This window comes from Antrostomus carolinensis, unplaced genomic scaffold, assembly GCF_000700745.2.
Source record: "Antrostomus carolinensis isolate BGI_N321 unplaced genomic scaffold, ASM70074v2 scaffold5836, whole genome shotgun sequence".
Lineage (NCBI taxonomy): Eukaryota > Metazoa > Chordata > Aves > Caprimulgiformes > Caprimulgidae > Antrostomus > Antrostomus carolinensis.
The window spans coordinates 12,584-32,006 of record NW_010319666.1 but is presented as its reverse complement, the minus strand read 5'-3'; the positions used below and the strand labels follow the sequence as shown (position 1 = coordinate 32,006).

The 19,423-nt window shown below is 37.0% G+C and overlaps 1 protein-coding gene across 1 annotated transcript in view; it reads right to left on the bottom strand.

The window, feature by feature from the left end:
- Positions 1-19,105, bottom strand: part of CARM1 (coactivator associated arginine methyltransferase 1) — a 43,884-nt gene extending 24,779 nt beyond the window's left edge. Inside the window, exons 1-4 of the mRNA XM_029085276.1 lie at positions 19,021-19,105; positions 18,782-18,907; positions 6,380-6,486; positions 6,058-6,162 (exon numbers count right to left, since the gene is read on the bottom strand). Coding sequence (XP_028941109.1) covers positions 6,058-6,162; positions 6,380-6,486; positions 18,782-18,907; positions 19,021-19,105 — 423 coding nt within the window. The remainder of the gene's footprint in view (positions 1-6,057; positions 6,163-6,379; positions 6,487-18,781; positions 18,908-19,020) is intronic.
- Between the last annotated feature and the right edge of the window lie 318 nt (positions 19,106-19,423).

The following is a 19,423-nucleotide window of genomic DNA, read 5'->3' as shown; positions in this document are numbered from 1 at the left end:
AAGAGACTTAAGGGTCCTCCTGCTGGACAGCAAGCTGCATAAGAGTCAACCCTTGCAGACAAGAAGGCCAACTGCATACTGGGCTGTATTAGCAAGAGTACAACCAGCAGAGGTCAGGGAAAGGCCATTTTGAAGGCGACATTTGGGGAACTCCATCCAGTTTTGATCTCCTCAGCACAAGACAGATACTGACGTATTGCAGCAAGTCCCATGGAAGTCCACCAAGATAATTAGGGGGCTGGAGGACATGACATATGAAGAGAAGCTTGAGAGAAACCAGTTTGTATAGTTTTAACAAGAGGTGGCAGGCTAACAGGAGAGCTTACTGCTGTCTTCATCAGCCTAATGGGATTTCAGAGAAAACTGACACAGACTCTTCTTGAAGGAGAAACACTGTGATAGGACAAGACACAAAAGACGTAAGTCATTACACAAGAAATTCCAACAGATATAGTAAAACTTTTTCACCGTGGGGGTTGTCAGACACTCTAACAGGTTGCCTACAGAGTCTGTGGCATCTCCATCCTTGGATCCATTCAAAATGTAACTGAACAGACCTTAAAAAAGCCAGTCTAGTTGGCCCTGCTGACAGTAGAGGTTTGGGCTAGAGATGTCCAGAGGTTTTTTCTGACCTAAATTACTTTTATCCAATGAACTTGCAATAGCACACCTTGCTCCTAAAGTTACGTTGCTGTTACCACTCTGTAGGCATCTCCTAAAGAAAACTCTGCTCCATCTGAACAAGAAGAGCATTGTAACAGAGCTCTTAGCTGTTAGACAGTTAATTAAGACAAAGTGCTGTGAAATAAAAATACAACGTACTAGTATGCTTCTTTCTGAAACGTAGTTTTAAAAGAAATTATAGGTAGTCGGATGATGATGGTGTCATGTATATTGAGAGAAAAGGTGGTAGATTGTATGTCCTTGAGTATTTATTTTGAAATGTGAATGCAGTTACTTCAACAATTATGAGAAATCAGAATCATGAATAACCTATACCCTACCCTCCTGACCACAGTTCAGCACTGTTCTTGCTTCTACCTACACAGATGAATAGCTTCCCTAATGTGAATTTAATAGGAATTTTACTTGCACATTTAAAGTCCTGAAAAGCACCTTTGAATAAAAAGGGTTGGGGGTAGAGGTCAAACAAGGAAGAGCAACAGCAGGGCAAACATATAAAACTAAAAGCAAAAATGTCATATATGTACAATAACATTTATCATTCAAAATTACTACTATATCAGCAAGATTATGTACAGAAAATATTCTAGGGTTTTTTTATTAGCATGTGCCTTTGACTACACAATGCAAATGGTTAATTTTTGTGATCCTTCATCCAGGATCATTGGACAAAATTCTAATTGTAGTTGCTTTGCTTTTAAGTAAACTATTCATAAATAGACTACAAATGAAAAAATTCAAAAGGCTCAGAACCTAAGACTTATTTTCAAAGAAGGAGAAATGTATCAGCCTTTACTCAGTTTGAAACAGCATTATACACTGCTACTGTAAAATATAGCTATGAGCCTTTTTTTTTTCAATATAACCAATTAAAACACTTTGTACTCTCCCTTTTGGCTCTATAACAATTCAAAATCTAAGAGAAAGTTTTACTAAAAATATCAGTGAAAACTCTAAAGCAACTCCTTCTAAGAGTAAATATAAAGGAGTATATGCTGGTAAGAATTACCATGTTAAGGTGAAGAATCCAGCCTCAGATTCATGAGGTTCTGAATGAGTTCTCCTTATTCTTTTAAGCTTCAATAAATGCAAAAAGTCAATCCAAGCACTCCTCCCAGTTTGTCCTAGAGTACCTTACCTCTGACAGACAGTGTTTCAATTTATCACCAAGAACCCTCTCAAAGAGTTCAGAATTAATTTTGTACAGCACAACTCAGATAAACTGTTATACTTTCTCATACAGATATTTTTTCAAAAACAAACAAAGCCTAGAATAAGAAAAAAAATATACTTTATCAACAGATATCCCTTCACTACAGGCAAAACTATTTGTATAAAAAATCACTACAGAATTTAGGGAGGGAGGCAACAAAGGTCAAGAAACATATTGGGGGGATGCAGATTATGTAGGAAACAATAAGACAAACAGCAACTGAATAAAACATTTTAATGGAGGTATTAAAATAATTATGTCCTTTTTGCCTTTTTTATCTCCTCACTGCCATCATTAAATGTTTCTGCCTGCCTTACAGTTTCTAGATGTAGGATAAATATAGTTGCTGTATTTCCAACAGAGCAAGTCTCAGCACGATGAGTTTCTCAGGTTCTCATGGGAAAGCATTTTGCCATGATGTAGGTAGTTCAATTTTTTCAGCTACATTTATTCTGAAAATTGCCATTTCTCAACAGAAGCAGGAAAAAGACATAATTTTCTAGGTGGGTGGCCAAAAACACCCAGCCTGTAACAGTCTTACTATTAGGTATGCTGAAGAGAAGACAAGGCACCTCCAACAGTCGGGAAAATAAATAAACCAAGAGCAAAAGCAAGCAAGCTGTACTGCTGCACAGCAGCAAGTTTTCCAGCATAGGCAAAGAGTATGGAAAACCTGAATTCCTTATTGCAGGCACAAAAATGGAATGGACACGTTACCTACTGAGATAAATCTGTCTTCTGCATTATAACATGGGAGCATCATATTTGGCAAGAAGCCAATGGTAAATAAAATCCTCTCTTTGCTGTTTCTTTCACTTTATGTTCAAGTTACATATTCCAGCACAAAATCTAATCCATTCACAAAACAGTAGCTTCACTTACCGAGCTGGTATCATCCAATAGTATATATATCGAAGCTTGATTCTGATGCCTATACCAAACTGGAGCAGCCCTGTGCACACCACTAGTTTACTAACCTTTTTGAATTAAATAGGAGAGGAGGATTGTCTCAGGCCTGAAATAAATTACAAATACTGAAACCTATTTGTTTCATTTCTATAAAGGTTTGTGTGTTGGGTTTCGGGGTGGGGTTGGTAGTGGGGGAAGGGCCACCCTGTGAGAGCGAAAAGCTCCCCTGGTTCCAAGGCAGAGACCCCCCAGCCCAGGTTGGGCCATGAGCACCACAGAAACGCCTCTGCAAATCCATAGTGGTGAGGGGAAGGACTGTCCTGAAAAGAAGTACATGTGGTATCTGGAGGAGAGACCGTTGACCTGAACAAAAGACAACCATCAGCCTAAACAAAGGACAGACAGACAGAGAGAGCTTCATTGCCAGAGGAAAAGACGGAGACCCACAGCAAGTTCTACCGCATGGAGTAGGAGAAGACAAAGTCCCCTGTAGCCCATGGAGATTCAACAGTGGATCAAAGACCCACGTGTAGGCCATGGAGGACTCCATGCTGGAGCAGAGAAGCTTAGCCTGAGGGCAAGTGTGACGGAATTGGGACCCTGAGAGTAGCTCGCTGCCAGAGTGGGGGTGGAACCCGAGAGTGGGGGGTCCATCTGCAGCCTATGGATGTCCCCATGCCAGAGCTGGGAGCTGAGCCCAAAGAGGTCCATAATTCCATGGGAATCTCGCTTTAGAACATCCTGTTCCTGGACTTCCATGCCAGGAAGAGCAGCAGAGGTGAACTGACTGAACCCTCATTCCCTGTCCCCTGTGTCGCTGGGGAGGGAAGGTAGAGAAATTGGGAGCAAAGTGATTTGAGCCCAGGAAGAAGGGAGGGGTGGGGGCAGGTGTTGTAAGATGTGGCTGGTATGTCTCATTGCATTGCTTACATGAAATGGCAACGAATTAAATTGATTTTTCTTCCCCAAGTTTGAGTCTGTTTTGCCCGTGACCATAACTGGTGAGTGAGCTGTCCCTGTCCTTCATTCCTAATCCTGTGTCCCCTTTGTTGTGTCCCCCATCCCATCTCACTGGGTGGGGAGAGTGAATGCAGGACTGCATGGTCCCATTGTGGGTCAAGCCACCACATTTCATTTCTATGAAAGTAATTACTTAAGTGTAATTTTTAAGAAGCACAGATTACCTAAGATGCATGGCAAAAAAAATATATCAGCTGCACTTAAATTTATTACCAAATGTAATTAATAGTTAAAACATAACAATCTTAAATCAATTCAGATAAGTTTCACAGGAACAGCTCTCCTCATTTTGGCCATAAATAACCTACACTTTTAAAGTGACATGTTTTGTTCAGTATTTGCTTATGTTATTGAAGACTCTCTTCTGTGATGTAGTAAAGCCATTTATGCTGGTGTGAGTTGAAGTCAGAGGCTCCTTTTAAAAGAAAGTGCACACATAAAGATGAGAGAGAGGAAGAGAAAAGGAAAGAAGACAAAAAAAAATTACAATAAGGTAAAAAAACCCTCAGTAATTACAGCTCCATTTTCTTCATTACTTTTGTTTGCAGTCTGCTGCCCAAACATAAACAGAGCTCACATGGTCTCAGCTGACATTCTGAGACCTAGTTCCTGCTTACAAACTGCCTATTTGCTTACAGAAGATCACATGTAGTCTAATATTTTTTGCTGGTTTTTATTATTGTATTAAAAGAGGTGAGCACTGTCATAACAAGATATGCAGATAACACAATGTCCAATGATTAAAGAGCAAAGAGAGCTAGTGAAGGTAGGTCAATGAACAATGCTGAGTGCTGATTAATATAACTGTGGAAAATATGAACTGTTCACGTACCATTCAAGTTCTAAATGAATCATCATCATCAACAACAGCAACAAGGAACCTAGGAACTATTATGAATTGTTTGGTGAAGATTGATGGTCCATGGATAGATGAAGTCCCAGGAAAAAACAGTAAAGATTTATGAGAAGTACAGTGAAGAATAACTAGGAAATTAGAATTCTGCAATATAAATCAATTGTACAGCATTTTTTACACTACTATGCATAACTCCTGCCAATCGGTCTCAAAACAGGTGCTGCAGAATTAATGGTGACACTGAGAAAGAGGCCAAGAATGATACCTGGAATGTGCAGTTTCTTCATACAGAAAATAACAGAGACGACTGAGAACACCAAGATCTCAGAAGCAAGACTACATAAGAAGAGACAACAAAAATTGACACAACAGAGGAAAGATATGAAAACAGAATTTCAATCCTCCTTTGCCTCAGAACATAAGAGCAAAATAATAAAATTAAGGATGGAATCAGAGAAGAGTGTGCACAGGGACTGGTCCTGGAGAAGGTCAGAAAGTCTCTAGTTAGTGTGACTAATTGCAATATAAAAAAAAAAAAGTATAAAAAATTGTAAAATACAATAGTCCTATGATTTGCATTTCAAGAACCATAAAAAATGTAATTAGAAAATTACTTTATCTGTGGCTGTGAGGCACATTATCCTATGTCTTCCCAGTGTAATTTTTCTTTTGTCTTCTGCTGAAGTATCTGGTTTGGAAAATGTGAGAGGCAGAGGACTAGATAAAGAAGTAATAATCATTGCTATATTCATTACAGTAGTCTTGAAGATCTATACACATATTTTAGAGATGAGTTTGGCAATCTGAAGTTTTAAGTTTCTGTATTGTTTCTAAATCTTTGCCTCATACAAATGGAGACACGGTAGCCAATTCTGTGCTTGTTCAGTTTGTAATGACAAAAACATTGAGTGCAGACCTCCATGAAAGAGGCATAAACTAGAATACCTTTGCAAGTATATGCAAGACACTGTATGGCACAAAAGCAAATATACAGTCAACAGTTAGACAAGGAAACTAATATTGTATATGAGCTCCAAGATGCCAAATGGAAATGGTAACAGCCCAAAATGTCAAGAAACATATATGTGTAGGTTTCTGGATTGTCCATAGAAGCCAGCAGAGGAATTTGTAGCTCATGTTCAGATCCATGATTTGGTGCCATTCATCCTGAGGATCTACCACCACCATCATGCATTGTCATCCATGTGCTTGACAATAACATTAGTAATATAAAGCATACATGAATTAGTATATTCACGCACAAAGTCCTAGATGAGAAAAGACACCAGTCTGACCAGTGTTGCTCTACAGGGCAAGTTGAATTTTAAAGCCTAAGCAGCATACTGGAACATTTAAGACTCTTAAGAGAGCTTACCTTGTCTGTAAAATCTATGTGATTCTGTAGGATAGCTCTATGATAAGTGGCTGTCCTCACAAAATCCTGCATCATATTCTGTTGTTGAGACAGGCAGCCATAAAACTAAAAGGAAAGAGGAGAGGACAGGAGAGGAGAGGAAAAACAGAAAAAAGATAAAGCCCATCTTCTATAAATCTTACCTTAAATTACTTGCTACTTAAATTACTAAGGTCCTGACGACCCTCTGAAAAAAACTAAGCTCTCTTTCTAACTGATCTGGTGACTAAGGTCAAGCAAACAGTAACTTAGATTTCACAAACTGACACAGCAGTTTAATTACCTGAAAATACTGAGTAGCAGATGCTTCATCTGTTCGCTGACTGAACACAGAGTTCTCCTTCTTTTGGCTACAGCATCTCTTCAACTCATTGAAAAATGTGTTGTATTCTAGAAAAGAAAAATAGAAAAGACACAAACGTAGCAAAAATGACAAGGATAGTAGATTAAGATAAACATTCACTGACAAGCTAAGAACACATTGAGAGGAATGCTTCATTAGGCTTATAGTGTTCATAAATACACAGTAAACCATTTCAAATTTCATTAAACAGACAAGAGCTGTTGCAAAGATCTGGCCAGTACTGAAAGTTTTTAAGAAGCACCTGGATGCATGCAACCCTGTTGTCAAGGATTCTCCATTCAGGCTAGCTAATTCCTGCAAATATTTATGATGGTGAACTCTAACAGAGGAGTGGCTGAACATAAGCCTCAACCTACTATTTCAGGTTGGCAGAAATTTTAAAACACAACTCACCAGCTTATTCAAATACACATCACCTGCTGAGGAAATCTGAGAGAGCTGATCTGCTGCCACTCTGAGGAATATTCCCATGTAATTTCCAGGGGGGAGAAAGTCCCACTTTGTTAATTCTGGCCTGTCAGCTCCAGTGGGAGGTAGATGCCACATTCAACATCTGAATTTGGGGTGATATGGGGATCTCAAAATAATTAAGTTGTTCCAGAAGTAATTGTAAATTACCAAGAAAATTTACAAAGCCATAAACGTGCCCTTTTCACTCTCACACAGGGATGTTGGTCAGAATGAAACAGTGAGTGACTGGATCATGACAATGAAGAGTGGCCCAAATTACAGACAATGCCCATTTTCTGCTGGATGATGCAGAAATCAGCTTAAAACAGATCAATCCCTCTACTCCTTCTCTGCATGAAGAGATAATATCAGCCAAAAGTCTAACACTGGACAGTGGAGATTTTTTTCCAGGAAATCACTCATTGTCTTAAACATCTCTTTTTTTTTTTTTTCCTGTCTGAAGTTGAGATGATGCTACAGATTCAGTGACATCCTTGACTGCTTTCTTTTCTGGACACTCTTCACACATTATTTTCATATCTCTGCAGAGACTTTTTGGTAGCTCAGAAAAACATCTTTGGTGTTTTTGGCATCCAAGAATGAGAATGGATTTCAAAACCACAACACTAAGGAAAACTGAAAAGCTTGCCTAGAGAGGTTACGCCATAGAAGTTTTTATTACTGGAAGTTTTCAAAACATAACTGTACAAAGCTCTGAGCAACCTGGGGCTGAACCTGCTTTGCAAAGAGGTTTGACCAGATGACTATACGAGTTCTCTTCCAGTTGAATTATTCTTTGATTCTATATAAAAAAGTATAATTTCCTTGCGATACAAGTACTTCTTTATATACAAATAAGACATTTGTTGCCAGAGTTCTCCAGAGTGCTGTCAAATTACAAAACTAGTACTCACTGAGTGGAAGGGTATATCAAAATAGAAAGAAAGAACAAGAGGCTGACGGAGTTCCTCCACAATCTTTTGTAATGGACCTCAGATGTCCTTAAAGTTTTCCTAACAGAGTACCTGCAAGATCACAAGAGGCTCTGGCAGACTATAAAGGAGAACAGTGTCTCATTTCATGCACCAACTTCAAGAAAAATACAGAATTTGAATCTTCTCTATTAGATGGCAGCAAATATTCAGCAATGAAAATAGGAACAGCATTAGATCCAACACGTCTCAATGTTTTCACAAACTTTAAATCCCATTGCCATGTTCTACACATTCATCAGGAGCTAACACGGTGAGCTAACACCCCTGAGCATAAAAATAGAAACATACATTTAGTTGCTGTTGTGGAATGGGAAGTGAAAAATACAAGCCAGTGAAAAAAACAACAGCAACCAAGAGCACTGGTTTACAACTTATCCACAATATCTCAATGATTCCACCTTTGAGAAATCCTCATAGCCTTGTCTGATCCTGCACTGACTGAATAAACATACTGCAAAAAGTCTCTTTACAGCACAAATTTTCTTTTTCTCATCTGTTCAGTGGATGCTAGTTTATCCTCAACATTTATAAATAAAACTTTCACCAAAAATCTTTTAGTTGCTTCTATTTATTATTTGAGGGCAATTACAGCTAAATAGTTCCAAACTAAAGATCAGGTTGTAAAGAAGGAATTACTGTGGCAGATGTGAATTTGGGATTTTGTTTTTCTTTTTAATGCAACAGTCAAACCATTCTAAAGGGAAATCTCTTAGGTAATGCAAATTGCCTATGAATTATTCATAACAACTGCTACTAGTCTGAAATATTGTCTGAGAGTTCAGATACACATTCATTTATGTGACATGGCAAAGTGCCAAATAATATATCTTTAGCATCTAATACAGAAAAAATTGAATTATTGTGAGCACTCTGCACATGACACAGATACAAGAAATAAAATTAAAAGTAAGACATGTTGAAGCTTTAAGAAATTCTCTCAAGTAAGGACCTCCTACTATAAAGAAGAGAAACAGGTTAGTATTTCTTTAGCATGGACAAGGAACACCATGTTTCTTCCTTTTGTAGACTGCCCCAGAGGAAAGAAAATAATTTATCTCAAGTCCATTTTCTATATCCAGCAAGTCTATTTTCTACATCCAACAAAAATTTACAATAATCTGCCTCTCTCCGTTTCCTTCTGCATGCAAATACACTAAGCTGTATTCTTCCTATATTTTCTGTAAAGGAACTTCTCTTCTTAATAGCCAATACTTCATCCTGATTGTGATATGAAATATAGCTTTAATCAAGGTCCTTAAGATTGAATTTAATTTTGATCTTCCTAAGGATCTGGGAATTTAATCTGCTGTATGTAGAAATATATCCAGAACTGATCTTGGATTTATGAAAACTGTATTTTCTTCTTTATTTAAAGTAAGAGGATTAAAAAAAATCTACAGCAAAAACAATTTGGCTCACTGACAGGCTAGAATACTGGTGAACCATGTACTTTGTATCTCTTTATTTTGCAACCAGGAGTCAACCATACAGAACTGAAAGTCAGTAAAATATTTTTCAAGAACAGCCAAAGAATATTTTTTGTTAATCCTCAGTCCTATATTCTTCATCAAGGTTCTAGCATCTATCTATCTTTTCCTTTGATGCTGTAAGGAATTTATTTTCTCAACTCAGGGAACAATCAGGTAGGCTCTTCAAACCTTCTATCATCTTTTCAAAAGCAAACTCAAGTATAATACATTTTTACTGAAGGTTGTTGCCTAGTAATCTGAGTGTAGTGTTTCAAATGTCACCCCTTCAAGAGTCTTCTGTCTAGTCCTGAGATACTCCTTCTATTACCTTGCACAAATCATGCAGGTTTTTTGTCTGTTTCTTCAACTATATAGGAAAAGGTCCTGGCTGCTTAGAAAATCTTCTGGGTTATCAGAGGTTCTACTTAAACAAAGATTAATCTATCCTGCAAAATCCAAAATTAATTTGCTTGACAGGGAGAGAGGGCATAAGTGCTTTTTGATTAAGTGCTTCTTTGTGCTATGCACAGCCATCTTCTTTCACCCTCAAAACTCTTTCTTTTGCTTTATTCTCTGAAAAAACTGCAAATTGGGAACATGGCCATGACTCTTCTTGAATGGTTTTGGCTGTCTTCAGAGAAATAACTTAAAATTTTCACTGACTGAAAAACAAATCCTTGTGCCACCACAACCCCAATCACTTAAATGAATCTAAAATTTTCTACTAGCAGTTTGAAAAAACCCTCAAAACTTTAAAAGTGTTATAGCCATATTCCAAGAGAGGCAAATTAATGAATCAAGGCTTAAAAGTGTAACTCTTTCCCATGTATTGTAGGACCTTCAATAACAACAAGAATGTTCTTGAGGACAAAGGTATTCAGACATATTCATCTTTTTTTCATCTATATCTTTTTCAGTATCCCAAACCGTCGCCCACTTCAAAACACCCCCAAAAACCAGAGATATTTCTCCTTCAAGAGCCTCAACTGGATGTTGTTCTGAAAATAATGGAATATATTGGAATGAAGACCACTATGAGTATGCACCCTAATCTAGTTTGTATTAGCTAACCTGGACACTAGTTTATTTCCAGCACAGTGGAATAGGCTGCAAAACTTGCCCAAGTGTTGGGTGCACCTAAAAGACTTGCAGTCATTGCAGTAAGTACAACACAGCACCTAAATCTGTGCATTCTACCTGCTGAAATAAACTGTTTTAAAACACTTTTATTTTTAACTGGATCAGAAGTCCTTAAACTCTTTGATGTGAACTGAAGCTTGCATTCAATGGTCCATAACACATGAAAACCCCTAAATCCAGCAAGTCAAACTGTCTCCCTTTTGAAAGTCAAAAAGAAACTTTGAAAATTATTTTAATTCATTAGGTACTCTTCAGTAACTGCCTATGTGCAAGCTCTTACTTCACAACAACTAAATCTCCTTCCAGTAAGTGGTAGGCTTCTTCACATTTATTGTATATCATGTGATAAAAATATTCATGCAGGCATCTACCAGGAAATACCAAAAAAACCTAGTTCATATTCTAGTGTAGTCCATAATAAACATTTATTTGGAGCAAAATTCATCTTACGAAATGTATTATTAACTTTCAGAAGAAAAGTGTCAGTTTCTCCTTTTTTTCTTAGCCATTGAGAAGGCAAGAAAAACTCTCACTTTTGTGGACTGCAGTGCTTTCACAAGGATCTTGTTGAGGAAATGAAAAAAAATTCCCCTGCAAATAATTTCAAAGAATATAAAAAATGTAACTCACATTTTCTTTGAAAGCCAAGCTTGTTAGGATTTTTATTTATTTCTCATTTCCCCCTCTTTTTTCACAATTAAAATCTAAAAATAGACATTAATTTGAAAACTAACATTTACTGGACATTAAACCCATGCTAATCAATTATACAGTTTGGTATCTTGCCAGAGATATTGTGTAGGTACTATTGCACTGACAGCCTAAACTGTCAGTGCAATAGACTGAACAGTGTAGAAACTGAATAAAGGACAGTTAAAAAACTGATTCCTGTGATGAAAGACAACAGGAACATCCTTCCAAAAAGCCCTGCTTCTGATGTCTCCTTTGCACTATTCCCTTCCCAAAAAGGAGAGCAGAAGCCTCAGGCCCCTGTGGCACTTCCCACAAGCAACTTCATACTCCATTCCTGGTAAATTGTCACTCAAATGGTTGCACTCTACATAAGCAGAACTGCTATACTGATTCCTCTTTACAAAATGACACAGGCACACAAACACACACTATTAACATAGTGCACCTCACCCATCTACTCAAAACAGATGGAGTCTCTCACTGCTCCAAAGGGGAAGAGGGTGGGGAAGGAACAAAAAAACCGAAAGGTTCCAGTAATAAACCTGGATGGTTGTTGGGGGAGAAAGGGAAAAAAACCCAAACGAACATAAACAGAATAAGGGAAAGAAAATTCAGTGGGCAATAAAACCCCACAACTCCACAGAGCAGCAATCCAAAATAATGTTAATTGCAATAAATTGTTAAATAAATATATTTTACTGACAGCTGTTAGATTTTCTGATCTAGGGAGATTCGCATAATGGCCATGGAGAAGAACTACTCCCCCATTATTCTGCACTATCTGCTTCAGGTTACTATTAAAATGCAACACCTATGTTAAGCTGTAAATTTGGCCTGTAACTGATGAAAGGTGTACAGCCATAATTTTGACCACATTTGAAAAAAATGCATGGAAGTAAGTCCATAACTTATTACAAGTCTATAACAAATGATCAGACAGGTCAGGCTGTCTCCTGTTAACAAGTGGGACACAGTATTCTATTTGGAACAACAAAATTGCAAAATACCCAAATAATAAAATGCATGCTTTGCAAAAAAACTAAAACACGCAGTAAAGCTACAGTAAGCTTATCAAGGCCAGATCAGTATCTAAGATGCCTGAGAGGTTGGAGTATTATTTCCAAATGAGGAAGAAATCTGTTGTAAAAATTAGACTTCAGAAATCCAGTGACACGTATTACAAGTAGCCTAGTAAAATTCAAACAGCATTCACCACACAGACTCAAAAGAAAAAGCTCACAGAAATCCTTGGGTTTACAACAGTTTGACAATATTTATCCAAAATATTTTTCTCTTTATGTTATGTTTCAGCCAATTATACAGCTTTTCATTCTGTAAACACAATAGATTAGACTAATGGGATTCAGTTAATTTTAACAAATTATTTACTAATTATTTCAATCAGTACTAGATCATTTTGTTGTGAACATTACTGAATATTAAATCACAATTTACAGACTTTGTACGTGAATTTCTGCAGCCTTCTTTCAAACTTTTTTTATGAGTCTGGATTTGTGCAATGGAAATCATTTTGTCCGAAACGCAACAGTGTGTGATACATTTCAAGTGTCAGCACAGGAAAACTAGATGCTTAAAAATTCAGTCAGTAAGCCCTTCCTTAGCACACAAGGGACTCTATCAGTTGTGCATTTTTACAGGAAACATGAGTGATGTTCTTGTATCATTCCACATCAGGAATTGGATGTCACATGTTCCAAATCTTGTTATCAAACACCTAAGTCATACCTTTCCCAAAGCAAAAACATTTTCTATTTTTAGCAGCACTAATATATGCTTTCTATGGTAAGGAGAAAGCAAAACTCTGCACCAACTCCAAACTAAACATCCTAACTAAAATCAGTTTTCTTCTATGAGAACATTCCACCCACACATTAGTAAGTGATTTATATTGATATAAAACCAAAATGAAGCCAAATTGATAAAACAGTCAGTTATCAGAAAGAAGAACATTAAAGGAGTACCTTTAATTTCAAGCTGCAACCACACTCCAATGCAATGTGAACTAGCAGATGCGAAAGCTTCCCCCACTGTGTCAATCTCACACTAAAAATGTTACCAAGAGAATAGTCATGATTTGTAAAATGGCATTATAAAGTATCTAAATATAAATGTTTAACTTTCTTTAGAACAGCCATTAGAATTGTATTAGACAACAGAGAGAGAAATGGGTTTTTAACTTGTAGTCAAATTTACATAAAGGTTGTACAAATTCTTCTGATATTGCAAAGCTGTTGAAGTTAATACTTTGGGAACTATTAAACTAAGAAGCATTAGATCCTTTCTTTTATTCTTACTCAAAAGAATGGATGATTTTTATGCAAACAACCTTCCTCAGAATACAAATTACACTTTAATGAAGGAAGATTATTTGGTTCAGTACAGTAGAATTGCACAAAACTGAAATATTGAGATGGATAAGGTTGATGCAGGTAATTCACTTGTATGTTCTAGTTTTAAATAGCCAGAATGTTGAAAGTCTTGGTACATAAAAAGTCCAGCATTGTTTAGTAAGCACCTCTTCTGAACTGGTGGCCACAGAAACGCCTCACATGAAAGCATTATCTGGTAACATTGAATTAGTGGCCATTAACTTTCAAAATACTGCCAACATTTTCTAAGAATAACTTGGCTTACTGGAATGAAGCAATGCCTGTTTTAAACAATTATAAACCCACCCCACATCTCTTCTACTCTTACCAGACAAGACAAGACATCAGAACTAAATGGATTTTTAAACACTCAGATGATTGGACAAATTCCCAATAAGAGCATGATGCCACCATCAACACAGAATTGGCACTACAATATTGTAATTTTCAGGCAAGCGGATCTAGCAGTACTTGGATCTAGCAGATAGGATTAAAAAACCTAGAAATTTAAAATCCTTCATACAGTATTTTTTTCTAAACCTGTGGGAAAATTCTGCTAAATTTCTTGCCTATAGAAGAAAATTTAAAAAAAATAATCAGATAATATCTGGAAAGCCAAACACTAATATTAACTAGCAAGAAAACAGCACAGGGTAATTCCATTGAAAATACCAGAATGTTACACGTTACTCAAAAACTGGGGAGAAGTGATTGACCTGTTTCCAATTCCCTTTATTTTGTCCTCCCAGGAATCAGAATCAATCAATACTTTAAAATGATAATGACAAAATCATTCCCACATAAATGTTGAAGGAAAGCCTGGAGAAACAAAAGGTACTGAAAATAGTGCCATAAATGATTAGGTCTTGAGCTTTCCTTTAGACCCTACCGCCTTGAACACACTCAGTGAGTCAGCTCAGAACACTACAAAACTTGTTAATAGCTGTGTCTAATTGGATCAAGAAAAGCAACGGCATAGAAAACCAGAGTGAGACAATGGCAAACCCAGAGGTTTGAACAGTGAGACTAACAGATACGGACACAGCAGAAGGCACGGTCAGTGGCAGCCTTCTCTGTTAAGATTTGCAAATAGACCAGCAGCCTCCAAAATCACATCATGGGTATTTGGTCTTGCAGGCCACAGTCCCCAGCTCCAAATACAACCTGGAAATAATTATTGGACATCTAATTCTGTTGAAGCTGAACAGGTCAAACTGTTTGCTGCATACTCTCAAAGCCCACCCAGTGTTTGGGACAGCCACATAAATGAATTTACTCAGGCAAAGCACCTGCAAAGCTTAGAGCCACTTTGTGACAGTGGACTAATTTAGAAACTAGAGTATGACACAGAACTGAAGTTTCTGCCTCAGAGTTGAGACGTTAGGGATTATAATTGTGCATGCAGTATGGTTTAAAAGTTAAAACAATTCTCTTCTTTTTTAAAGTCATTCCAGTAGTAGAACCTTGTACTGCTCTTTTGAGACTAGAAAATGCTGGACTTCACAATCACTGTGAATGGCAGAAGTGCAATTAGAGCCATTGCATTGAATAAGTTCTCTCAACAAGTTGCACCTCACTGTTTAATAAAACTCCTCAAGAGTTTCAAGCTGCAAGATTAAAGACATTTGTGAATTTAACTGCTTTCTAAATTAACTCGAATCAAGTCTAAGGTAACCAAACTCTTCTTTTTTTGCTTTTCTGAAAAACAGAATCCCTACTTTAAGTAGAGACTAGCAAGCAACCACAGAATCATTTGGTCTTTTACCTCATAGAATTTATTATTCGACACAAATCCTTAGATTTAAACTGCTGAACTGCTTCCTTGCAACCTGTGGTTCTTGAGGCATATCAATTAGTTGTCCCCACTTACAGTGCTCTGATGTGCATGACTGAGTGGTCTCAGTACATAGTAACTGGAATTCTTCTGGATGAAATTAAACCACAATATGCACTCCAGGAATAAATTCCGACAGTCAATGGTCATTCAGTCTATGTGACCAGACTAGATCTAGTTCAAAATAAACACACTCTCCATTCTTGCCTCCTTCCCAAATGAGTATAGTTTGCATACCAGGGCCCCAGCACCAATTGTTCTGTTCTACAATCTTGTTCCTTCTGGTCTGCGTGACTTGCTAATGGAATCACAGCTCATTAGAACCATATACAATTACATGAAATAATGATTTGGCGGGAAAAAAAATCACCATGAGACATACCATGTTCCTTTGCTTGAATAATACTGTAATAACAGCATGTACATTTACACATGTAAAAGTAAGTGTATGCCTTTAATATATTTCACATATATATATCTTGACAGACAAACACACTCATGTGTCTCTAGCTCAGTTCTGTATGTGGAGATCCACAAGTACTATATGCTATAAATAACTGAAAACTGTAAATAACACCTTTTTTTCCACCTCTATTGTGCTTCTGCGTAGTGGCACAGCTATTAGAGCTGGCAGACAACATTCAAGGTGAGCTGTGCTAGTAAAACAGCATTTACAGATACCAACTACTGGCATGTGCAATGACTGGATGCACTATGAAAGTGGCTTGAAACCAGCTTTATGAGATTTAAAAGAGAGGAAAGGAACCTGCATTCTACCAAAACCCCAAAAGAACAATTCATCCTATGCTCATGTACTAACTCCATGTTAAATTAAGCAAGCCATTTCCACCAAAGTGTAAAAGAGCTACATATCAAGTCTGCAACAGATGAGTTACAGACTGGTTGGCTGGTCTGTTACAGATAAATGATCTTTGTTTTGAAAGAAAAGCCTGTAGGCTACTAAATTTAATTTTTATTGCATGCCTGATCCTACTCAGATGTTTAACATATGTTCAAGAGGAAAAGAAAGATACGGTCTATGATTTATGACCACATAAATGCTGGAACCAGAACAGCAATTCTCTGTGTGGGCACAAGCAGGGCATGAATTTCCCTCTCCTGCCATCCCTCACTCCTCATCTTCATATACCTTCCTGAAAGACAGAGAACTTAAAAAACCTAAGACTTTTACAATGCCTTTTCATAACTAACACTTTAATGTATGAAAAAGGACTTTTCAGTCCATTTTTAATACAGCATTATTTTTATTTATTATACATACATTCACACGTGTAAATACATAAACCTGAGAGCAACACCTACACTTGTACATAGCAAACAAAAAAGGTGAACTTCTGCTCTATAGCCTTGACTTCTTTATCAAAAGATATAACTTTCTCAAGACTAGGTGCTATCTGATATACGCAACATGCAGAAGAAGGTACCAGCAAGCTGTTCCTATGGCATGGGGAAATAATATCCTACAAGTAACTTTCAGCTTAATGCAGCATACAACACATTCCATTTGATATCAACAGGTTTGTTATTTAATCTGAACGGCCTTTACTTTGACCAATCCATTATATTGCTGTCATTTTATCAATGAGTTGTTGCATAGACTAACAGGTCATTTCAATTCATTTTCCACTGAGTTGAAATGGATGGAAAAAACACAGAAAACACTCAATTTTGTCATGTTAACAAGAAATCTGAAGTTGTAAATTAAGACACTTAACTATACTGTTCTTATCTATTTCATAATACATAGCTATATAAATAAACTAAACACAAATCACCAAGGAATATACCTAAAGAGAAGATTTAATTTACCACTTAATCTTCAAGGCACTCCTCTCAGGAAAAATACCAAACTGTACAGAAATTAGCTGGATTTTTTTCAAACACTTCTTTGTAAAGGTGGGAAAGAGCACTAAGAGAAACTTCTTTTGCCTTGGAATCCCAAACTGTCAGTGCCTTTTGGAATCAGAACTCTCCTAGGTAGGCAAGACATGGTAGAGATTCCAGACCAGAGTACTGAAAAATGTGGCTGACTCCTTAATTACTAGTTATTCATTATTTCAGCAGTGAGCTAATAAATTGCTAAATTTATCACTTCACTTATGATGTGGGTGTCTCTAAGAGACAAAGTTGTACTGCAGTCTCAAAAGGACTAACTCAGTGGAAGCACAATACTGAATTGTAACACTTGGAGATACAGATTAAAAAAACAACAGACATTCACAGTCATTTTTAGCTTACATTCACATTGTTTTAGTAAGGTAAAAGTTAAAAAATGAGAATAGTTTTCCTTGACGGATACAGATGAAAAGCTGTAATCAAGTAGGACTTCAAAGGCCACCAAAATTTGGCATCAAGTTGGTCTAAAAACTGTATTTTCTAGTAGAGTGGAACACAAGAGTTCATGTATTGTGTCTGCATGACACAGGACTGGCAACTCATTGCACAAGTAAACCCAACTACATCCAAATTCTCAGCCCTTGATGCTTTGAAACATGTATGTGTCTTTAAGTAAGCTGTCAAAAATAAAATCTAATTGCCCCACGCCTCAGTTTCCACACAATATAAATGGAAATAACTACACTGGCCCCCTGGAAATCACCAGGCCTACTGATGCAGGCTGGTTCCTGCAGTTACACAGTTTCAAAATGAGCTATGGCCATGCTGCACACTACTCAGAATGAATAGGCAGCCTTCTGAATTTTTTTGCATAAAATCCAAGAATGCTTTTCCAAGAGCCAATATAAAGACATGAGGATAGCACATATTAAAAAGTCTCAGCTGTTGGATTTACAAAAACACAAGTCAGGCTGAAGTATAAAAATACGGATCTCAATATTCTACTAAAATACAGTCATGTTTCTACAACTGAGTGAGTTTATTTTTGAGCATGACTACACACAAAATATCTATCCTAAGAACTGTTAAACTACCTCAATTAACTATACAGACAAACAGATCTGCAAGACAATTTCTGAATGGGGGGCAACAACTGGCACACTGCCCACACAAAGCATTACATTTACCAGTTAATAGAGTTTATGAAGTTAACTCGTATGAATCTGTTATCTGCATCTGCTTTCTACAGAAAATTAATCTGCAGTCATTTTTGTAAAAATGTTACGTCCACTACGTGAATGGTTCATACTCCAACAGAAGACAGCTGGAGTGGGTAGCGTTAAATGAAGTTGCACAAATCATCATAACAAAATGTAACATTTAAATGGTCAACATGAAACAGAGATAGAAAACAACATATTCTAAAGCAGACTTTACCGATACAGTAGCACGGCAGGAAGGAGAAGATACTCAGAAATGCAAGACATACTTACCAGCTTGTGACTTGAACTGGAGCAAGGCACTGTTGTATCCCAGCGCAATTAACACAGACTGTCTTCCCACACGACAGTATTCAGTGTCTCTGTTAACCAAGCATTTAAACACACAGACTCCATCAGCTGAAGGGAAAAAAATACTTTAGAAAACTTTTAGCAGTTAAATACAAAACCATAGAAAAAATTAGATGTTTCTTTTGATTAACAATATACGTAAGCATGTATCTGAAGTATACAACTTGGCGAAAATACACTTTCTTTAACATGTTTCTTAAGACAGTCTTCCAGTCGCCTACAGTTTCCATCCAGCTTATCAACCATAGTTTCTTGAAGTTGCCCTGTCATCAGAAGGAAGAAAGAGAGCTGACTAAATTAATTTTTACCTGGGTCTTAACAAAGTCTTAAACTAACATTTTTTTCTACTTTTGCTTCCGTAATCTTACGTGCCAATGTCCTGGTAACCTCTACACGTGCTGTTCTGGTAAATGAAATGACAGAGTTAAAACTCAGGCATCAATGACACTGACTAAATGAGGAGAAATAACCTGGCTTTTCCCAGTAAACACACACCATGTTGTCCAAAAGTTACTTAAAATATTATTTTTCCAGATCAAATTTTGGGATAAATGTTCACATTTT